Source organism: Suricata suricatta, chromosome 5 (assembly GCF_006229205.1).
Source record: "Suricata suricatta isolate VVHF042 chromosome 5, meerkat_22Aug2017_6uvM2_HiC, whole genome shotgun sequence".
NCBI lineage: Eukaryota > Metazoa > Chordata > Mammalia > Carnivora > Herpestidae > Suricata > Suricata suricatta.
Window position 1 is genome coordinate 4,778,318 of NC_043704.1, and position 9,437 is coordinate 4,787,754.

Here is a 9,437-nt window from a genome sequence, read left to right on the forward strand (position 1 = left end):
TCCCTGCCCGCTCCTCTGCCCCTCCACCCTCTCCCCCTGCACCCCAGCACTGGCTGCCCCTGGCTTCTCCCGGATGCTGCTCCTTCCGTGCGCACGGCTCTCCTTTCTGACAAGTCTCCTTCACTTGACTTAGGTCCCTGCTTAAATGTCCCCTCCTCCGTGACAACTTCCCTGACCACAACACCTACAACGTCAACCCGAGAAATTCTCTATTCTTTCTCTGCTCTGTTTGTAATGTTACAGGGGTCTCTTATCTCGGTCCTGGCGTTGTATGTCTGTTTATACAATCTATTGCATGGTATTTCTCCTATTGTCTATCTCCCCACCAGAATAGAAGTCCCACAAGGGTGTTTGCGGTCTGTTTCCCCACCAGAACAGAAGTCTCCAGGTGGTAGAACTCTGCTTGTATTATTTACTGATAGACCTTCTTGCAAGCCTTGCTCGCATGGGCCGGGGGAGGGCCAGGCAGTGGAGTATCTGCTCTCGCTCACACATCCTCCTCTTCTGTCTGCCTGTGAGCTCGTCAGAGAGCAGGGCCAGCCTCCCAGATCTCTGCCCCGACCCTGCTCCAGGCCCAGCTGCCTGCCCTTGGCCCCGGGCTTCACCTTGCTCCATGCTCCGTGAGCTTTATTTGCTGTTGTGTGAACTGGGCTGGACCCAGAGGCTGGAAGATCTACCAGATCACCTGCTTCATGCTTGGCCTTCATGAAGTTCTGGTCAGAACACGTCCCAAAGACGTCGGTAAACACTTTTGATTCCCTCCCTCTCCCACTTGGCCTAATTTCTTAGTAGCAGCTTCTTTGTGAAAATCTCTGACCTTATCTGGTCTATACTGATCAAGAAAAATGCTGTCCTTCATTTAATGATCTCATGATGGTAGGAAGAATAAGCCAGGCCGTGGCCGGGAACTCGGGTCCTGGACGAAGGATCAGAGCTTGTCCAGCAGCCAGGGAGAGGAAGGAAGGAACGTAACAGGGAAATCCACAAGTCTGGGGGAGCAACTTACGGGAGCTGTAAAAGGAAGTTGGGGGTTGGTCCAGGATGTGACAAAGCTGTCCTCTGGCAGCCATAACCCAGTCCCGTGCTCTCAGACCCAAATTATTTAAATGAACAAATATCAGTGACAGCTCAATTGCTAAGAAAGGGGAAAAAAGAAAAGGAACAGGATTTTCCTACTGTTAAGATCTCCCTTTGCGATCACACTAGAATTTTCAAAATATTATCGTTGGCACCTGTTGGTGGAGGGGCCTGTCAGGTTTATGTGCTTGCCTTTGGGGGACAGAAGAACTAGGAGAAGCGGGCTGGAAGGACCCGTGTCCCCCACCTGCTCAGAGCATTCAGACGCCCCGCCCCTTGAGCCTCATAAGCCCCTGGTCTGGGTCATGGGGGAGGGAGAGGGTGGCTCTCCGGACCTAGGACCGGGAACCTGCAGCTCATGCGGACAGGCGGGCACTCGGGAAATTAAACACCAATGTACAAGGCGCATGACCACGGTGGAACTTGGAGTTCACGGAAGAGTTTCTGGCCTAAAATATATCCCAACTCTGACCCCTACAACTCACATTGGGTAGATTTTTAATGTACTTCAGGGCGCTGTGGAAGCCATCCAAAATGACAAACCGCGTCCTTGCGGACTGTCCTGGAGGAGTGCGGTGTCGTTGGGGCGCTGGATCCATGGATACACGCTGTCTGTAAATAACCAAGGACAGGTCTGCATGACAATGAGGACGCTGTGCCCTATTTCTGTAAGTGACGTCATCTGTCTGCTGAGGATTCCACTCACAATGGCAGCCTCGCTACGGAGTCAACCGGGGCTGGGAGGACATTTAGGTTCTCTGAGCAGCCTGGGTCCTGACTTAAAATTCTGCACCTGCCCCGCACCGTCACCGAGGGCGCTGCTGCGTGCAGGGGTGTGAAGGACAGACTCAGTGGCCCGCGTGCTCTCCAGCACCTGCTCGGATAGAAAGAAGCCAGTGTGGTGGGTAGGGGTCTGGGATAGAGAAGCCGTGTCCCCAACTTGTCAAAGAGCCTGGGTGACAAGGACAGCGAGGTCACAGCAGGAATGAGGGCTGGGTGGGTGGCAAAGTGGGACTCCACACGGGGGACTCTGCACCGGTGACCAGGCCCAGCATGCTCCAGCCCCCACCCGCCCCACCTCCACATGCTGGGAACCTCCTCCCGTTTTCAATGACGAGGCTGGTCTTTGTGGTTCTGGCAGCTGACACAGCTCTGTGAACCACTCTGCCCCCGACCCGACCGCAGGGACCACGGTCCAGAGAGAGTGGGGATCGCTTCACGCCTCACACACCTGCCCCAGGACACGCGTCAGTCAGGCACACTCACCTCCGACCCTGGAGCCCCTCACAGCGAACCAGCCTGAGACACCAGCCAAGGTCCTTTGAAAGGGTTTGCAGGTTGAAAACGCACAGTGGTCCAAAGGGTTGGCAGCTGCCACGGTCAGCACTGGTCTGCGTGACAGATCGGGGAAAGGGGCGAGGGGAGCATCTAGCCTTGGTGGACAGCAGGGGAGTCTGCCCGGCCAACGTGCACAGGGACAGGTGAGGGCCCCGCCATAGCTGTCAGCTGAACTGGGCCCTGGGCTACAGCACACGCGGCTCCTGAGCTCTGGTATGTGCCCGTCTGGCTTAATGGACAGGAACTTGAACTTGGCAACTTGAACTTGAACTTGAGCTCGGCAGACAGGACCCAAGTTCACCCTGAGGCCGGAGGGTGAAAGAGGCCTTACAGGGTCAGCCAGAGACAGCCTTCCTCTCCTCGGAAACCCCACCAAAATCAAGGGCGCAGGGGTGGGTGGTTGGCTCTCAGCACTGCATTCATGTCAGTTAAGGGTAAGGTCAAAAATTCAGCGCAGGCCACGTGCAGAAGGAAGGCTGGCCACGAAATCACATACGGCATTTGTTCCTTAATGGAACATGGTTTGCCCACTGGGCTCCTGGGGGAGGGCGGGCACCCAACGGGAAGACCTCACAACTCGGTCTTCCTTCCCAAGGTCATAATTCAGTGGAGAAGGCGGTGGCAGTCACCGTGCACTGCACGGCTATTTCTGACATGACAACCACACAGCCCCGCGCTCCCACTGCACGCCCCGTGCTCCCACTGCGCCCCGGGCCCTGGACCAGAGGACTTCCACCCACACATCAGCCTGGGCTCCCGGCTAGTCCCTGGAGCACTCTACTCATGCTGTCCTCCCCATGTGGTCGGTGAGGATCCCGAGGCACAGGGAGAGCACGTGAATTGTCCAGAGCCACACGTGGGATCACAGAGGTGTGCTGGGTCTCAGGGGCCCAGGGGACAAGCTCCCCGCTCTGCTCCAGAGGTCAGAGGGTTCAAGGAAGTTGGAGCCATGTAGGTGACACCTTAATGGATCTTGAAAAAGAGGGGATCAAGGGGAAAAGAGAGGGAGGGACATTCTTCTCGATAAAATGAGGTGCAAAGTCACAGATGTGACAGCAGGTATCTGGGGTCTCCTTGGCATGGACAGACAAGGACAGACAGACACCAGGTATGAAACCACACTGGGAGGTGAAGAAAAGTCCCCAAAGAGGCCAGTGAGGGAAGTGACAGGGGCCTAGTCGGAAGGTCCTGGGGACATGCCCTCATGCCCTCCAGAAGGATGACAGGGATGGTGGAAGCAGGATCCCCAGTAGGAAGCTGCCAAAATGGACCAGAATCCAGGGGCACCTGGGTGGCTCAGTCTGTGAAGTGTCTGACTCTGGATTTCAGCCTAAGTGATGATCCCAAGGTACCTTCGATCAAGTCCCGCATCCAGCTTTGTGCTGACAGCGCAGAGCCTGCTTGGGATTCTCTCTCTCTCCCTCTGCCTCTGCCTCTCCTGCTCTCTCTCAAAATAAATGAACCATTTTTTAAAAAGAAGGAAAATGGGCCAAGAGAGAGAGGAAGGAGTAGGGGCTGGACCAGCCTCCCACGGGGGCCGTCACCCTCCAGGAGCAGTGGGGAGGGGGGAGGCCTGCCGAGGGCCCAGGAAAACAGGGCATCTCCACCCCACTGGTAACCAAGGGTCATGTGGCACATTTGTGAGCAGATGCATCCTTTCCTCCCCTGCCAGCCCTAACACAGTGGGGGGGGGGGACCCATCAGTCCCCCTCAACATAGTCAATTTAGCTCACCCTTTACCCAATTTAAAATTCAGAACATCACTGAATTTTAAAATGTTTTGTAAAAGGAAATGCCTAGGGGTGTCTGGGGGGCTCAGTCGGTGAAGCGTCCGGCTTTGGCTCAGGTCATGATCTCACAGTTCGTGGGTTCAAGCCCCACGTCGGGCTCTGTGCTGACAGCTCAGAGCCCGGAGCCTGCTTCTGCTCCTGTGTCTCCTTCTCTCTCTGCTCCCCGCCCTGCTCCTGCTCTCTCTCAGTTATTGTGGGCCATATTATTATCAATAATAAAAAGAATTTTTAATAACAAAGGGCAAAGTATGGTTTTGCCAGAGAAACACACGTGGCCCACGAACAGGAGCAATGTCATGTGTAAAGTTGAAGTGCAAGTTGAAACAAGACGTCTCTTCTCTTCAGCCTGGAAAACAGAAACCGGATTTGGTCTATCTGATTTTGCTGAGAGCATGGTAACGCGGCGCCCGCTCTCTGAGGGTGGGCACGGATCCTGGAGGAGCCGTCACTGATGGCAACGGCGCCAAATAAAAACGTGAAGTGTGCACACGCTTCCACCCAGAGGTCTTACTTCTAAGAACCAGGTGTACAGGATGACAACACAGCTACGCAAGGAGACACACGTGGGTTCTTTTTACACCTCGGACATGCTGGGGAGGTCCCACTGCCCGTCCGTGGGGAGCCGGCTAACGAGAGAAGAGAACATGCATGCACGCATGTCAGGGACCCACGGGGCTTGAGAAGAGGGTGCACCTCGGGCCGCCTGGATGGCCCAGACCAGAGCTTAGATGAAGAAATCCACCTTCAGGGTTACTTTAAAAGGAGGGGCCCCTTGGGTGGGACTTTGCCTTTTCCACTGCATTGTTTGAAGCATTTACAACTATAATAATTTCGTGATTACCAAAGTCATAAAAAGAAACGAGTGGCTTGGGGATAAATCAAACACCAGTGAAGCCGGCGCCGCAACGGCTGTCGCCCTGCAGGGTCCTCTCCCTTTGCGCCCGAGCTCAGGGCAGCGGGTTTGCAAACTCCTGGCTCAGCCGCCAACTTGCTTTCCCCGAGGGGCAGAGCAGTTGGCAGTGGGACTGTCAGGCTGTGAAGCGTCTTCTCTCTGGGTCGTTTATCCATTTTCATCCTGCCCGACAGGGCTCCCAGAGCCTGGCACCCTCCAGCCCCCCGATAAAGCCCACTCAGCACTCATCCATTCTGCTCCTTCAACTCATTCATTTGGTGCCGCCCACCCCACCCTCAGTTGGGAAAAAGGATCGGTAGAGGAAGCAATTGGGTTATTACAGACACCAGGTAGACCCAAGGAAGAACAGGCAAGCAGGGTCCTCAGGGCGGATCACCAGCCGCCCGCCGGCCCATTTCCCAGCCGCCACCCCGGGTCCAGGGTGCTGGGCTCTGCTGGCCGCGAAGGAAGAGGCTGTGGCTGGCCCGGCCACCCTGGACCTGCGTCCCTCTCTGCAGTTGGATAGGTCCTCTAGACTTTTCCCAAGTGTCGAACCTCCTTCCTGATCTCTGCATCCTCGATGGGGAGGCCCACCCCGAAGGGCCAGGGCAGACCCTCTCTTCCCCCTCCAGTGGCTTTGCTTCTCTGAGTCGGAGATGAGTGGCTGTGGGACCTGGGGACCAGGGCCTGGTCCCTCCTGTCCCGGGCTCGGCTCAGTCCCTCTGATCTTCATTTTGGCCCTGACGCCTTGCTTTGAAGTCTCCTTTGGTGCAGTCCTCAGGGCAAATTAAAGAGGAAGTTTCTGTGCGCAGGAACGGGCTGGCGTGTGCGGTACCAGAACTGTAGCCCGTGGGCGGACCAGAGATGGAGGCTGGACCCTGTGCAGCTCTCAGAAGCCGGGGTGGGGGGGGTGGGGGGGGGTTGTGCCTCTGGGAGCGCCTTCACCTCCTCCCCCTCCCCTGTGACATTCAGGCAGGATCTCGCCCTCCGGCCTCCCCTGACAATCATAAGCTTCCCTCCCTGGGGGTCCTCCTGGGACTACGTGAAACTCAGTGGCCAAGTGCCTATAACACCCTCAGGGTGCCTGCCCCACCCAGGCCCCACCGGCCCCCACCCCAGCCCCCCTGGCAGAGGCAGGCGGTGTCTTTAGTTTTGTCTTGATTCTGGGAACCGATGTTGGTTGCAGTGCCGGTGGCCAAGCCGGGGTCGGGAACGCCGGTGAAGGACACCAGGGGACCCTTGGGCTGACTGGATGCACAGAGAGGGGAGCTGGCCCCTCCAAACGCACCCCAGGGGCTGTCCAGGATGAAGGAGCCAAAATTAAAGCAGGGCCACACTTTATAAAAAGGAAGGAGAGCAAACAATAGAAATAATGTCAATAATGTCAACCCAAGCAGTGAGCGGAAATGAAAGATCTGAGCAAGCTCCCAACAGGCAGCGGAACCCAGCCCTCCTCCCGCTGTGGTCCAGCCGCCCGTGCTCTTAGCAAATGCTATCGCAGGGGTGTGCTCCCGGCTCTCCGTGCCGCAGCCCTGCTGGCCAGCACCGGATGCTCCTGTCCAAACACCGACACATCCCGGGGGGCTGGCCTCAGGAGAGCGGCACTGGGTCACCTGCACGACCCACATGCGGGCCTGTCACCCCCTCATCTCTGTGACCTCACTCCCCACCGCAGGCTGCCTCTGTCTGCTCCCTCCTGTCGGCCGCCAGCCCTGGCTCCCTGTGTGAGGAGCCTTGGCGTGGAGGTTCTCCACCCTTTGCTAGAAGGTTCTGTGCTCCTGGCTATGTGCACTGCCTGGTACATGTGCTTCCACGTCAGCACCCCCCCCCCAACGCCACGCCGCAGTTTGCATGTCCTTCCCCGAGTGACTTCTCTCCTTCGCACTCGTGATGGCCCCCCACGCCACACACCACATGCTTGTCCCGTCTCGTCCGTCTGTCTCCCGGCTCCCGGAGAGGTGCCCACACGCAGCGAGAACAGCACTGGCATGGACCGCGGCCCGCCCGGGAACGAGGAAACGGTGAGAGTGCTCGTAGGCCCAGAGGCTGCGGGCTCCCTGAACCAGACCATGTGCGGCAGGACCGGTCCGGCAGACCCTCAGGAGACTGACCGTGATTCTGAATCCAGACCCCGCCAGCCAGTGTGAGGCGGCCAGTCCCACAGGACGCCGGATGAGGTCACAGATCTGGGGCCAGGAGCTCAGCGGAGAGCCACGCATGGCCTTTCCAGAGCACCAGAAGGCCATGGCTAGAGAGGACCAGACCAGATGACTAGAAGAAGTGGGGGATAACTAAGCACCGGGCTGATGAGCCATCTGCTGGGTGGTGAGATTCTCAGGCCAGACAGCACCCAGCCCCACGGACCCGTCGCTGGCTTAGCCCAAACCCCACCAGAACACTCGACAACAAAGTTGAACCATAGTAATAGGGCTTGCTCCGATTTTCTGGGGGCGTGCCATCGCAGTCAGGAGTGCAACCACAGCCACCCAGCGGCGTCCACCCCGCCCCGAAGGCCCCCCTCCCCCCGAGTCACTTCTAGGTCAAGCCTCACAGTGCCCAGGCGCTGCCTGATGAGGTCCCTTCACCGGGCTGGCGGGCAGGACGAAGCTACAGGGACAGGAAGCCGCATGTGCTCGGCCGTCCAAAGGCTGAGGAAGACCACTTCACAGATGAGGAGCCCACCTCCCGCAGGGCTGTGGGGGCTGGGAGGACTCTGGACGCCCACGTGCCCCTGGTGAAGACCGAGGGCCAGAGAAGGAAACGCCAGAGGAGGGCCAGTCCGGGGCGGGGAGGCGGGGAGCAGGGAGGAGCCTGCGCCCCAGGCATGCTCTCAAAAAGCAAAACCCAGACATTCAACAGATGGGAAGCCGTGGCTTGGAATTCACAACGAAGGGAACAATAAGTTCATTCTCTAGCTGGTGACACTGGCTTCCAGAAGCAACAGGCACTTGGAGCCATTCGGTGTTTACCAGCCCTCCCCCCGTCTGGTTCCCACTGGGAGATCCCAGGGAATGGGGAGCCACAACGGAGCCCCCACTGTGATCCGCAGGTCACTCACCGCCTGAAATCCCTTCTCTTTCTCCAAACTCCCTGCAGCAGTGAACCAGGGGAGGGGAGGGTGGGCAGAACAGGGCTGAAACTAGCAAAGAGCCGGGTGGCTGGGTAATCCTCCCTCGGGCTACATTAAGGACAGAAATAAAATTGCCATTTCAGCTCTGGGTGCAGCTGGAAGAGGCTGTCACTCCCGACAATGCACAGAAAACTTAGGAGAAGGACGTGCATGAATGAGAAGGAACTTTTCCCATTTCCTAGGCAAATTAGGCCAGGGTGGCAATCACAGAAGGGAGATGCTGAGCCCAGGGGGGTTGCCTGAAAGTAAATGGTGTCAGGGTTTGGCTAATGACTACAGGTAGCTGGGGGGTGGGGTGCCCATGTCCCTGATGTGTTTGATTAGCCACCTGGGGCAAAGGACTCACGATGGGCAACTGTCCCTGTGAGGATGTGACCAGTCTGCAGCCAGAGGGGGGCGCTACGGGATTTCTGGCACCTGGAGAAGTGACCCGCCTGCAGCCAGAGGGGGGGCGCTATGGGATTTTTCTGGCACTTGGACAAATGACCCGCCTGCAGCCAGAGGGGTCACTCGCCTTGGGTACCTGTCCATAGGTCACTTGGAGACAGGCTTCTCACTTGGCCTGGTCCCCAAGGAGGCTGCAGTCAGGCGGAAGAAGAGGGGGTGTGCCCTAATGTGGGAAGAGGAAAGGGGGAGGAGGGAAGAGGTGGGAGGAGGGAGGGAAGAGGAGGGATAGGGAGGAAGGGCGAGGTGGAGGAGGGAGAGAGGAGGCGGGAGGGAACTGGGGGAAGGAGGGGGGTGCCGGGAGGGGAAGCGGAGGGAGGAGGCGGGAGGCGGAGGCCGGAGGCGGAGCGCGAGCCGAGACGCGCGCGCCAGGGGCGGCGGCAGAGCCCGCACCGGTGCGGCAGCGGCGCTCTGGTTGGTTGGTCTGCCCCATCCTCCCGCCGCCGCCCCCTCCTCCCTCCCACTCCCCGCCCTCCCCGCGGCGGCTGGCGTCGAGAAAGTACAGTAAAAAGTCCGAGTGCAGCCGCTCGGCGCACAAGATGGGATCCGGCTCCTCCAGCTACCGGCCCAAGGCCATCTACTTGGACATCGATGGGCGCATCCAGAAGGTAACCTCCCCCTCGCCATACGCGCGCGCGCGGCCGCCCTTTCAGTCCCCCCGCTGGGCCCCCACCCCTGTGCCCACGCTCTCACCCCCGCCGGCCGGACGCCCCCCGCCCTCCACACCTCGCCCCCCGCCAGCGCAGCGGCGGTGGGATCCGGCAGG

General features: G+C 58.7%; 1 protein-coding gene across 3 annotated transcripts in view; it reads left to right on the plus strand.

The window, feature by feature from the left end:
- The first annotated feature begins 9,145 nt into the window (after positions 1–9,145).
- The window catches only part of PDE9A (phosphodiesterase 9A), a 96,394-nt gene continuing 96,102 nt past the window's right edge, over positions 9,146–9,437 (plus strand). For 2 of the 3 annotated variants that reach the window (XM_029938907.1, XM_029938909.1), the window contains exon 1: positions 9,147–9,279. In XM_029938907.1, the coding sequence (XP_029794767.1) occupies positions 9,211–9,279 (69 nt within the window). In that variant the 5' untranslated portion in view covers positions 9,147–9,210. Of the gene's footprint in view, positions 9,280–9,437 lie in introns of all 3 variants that reach the window. The other variant, XM_029938908.1, reaches the window with a different exon arrangement.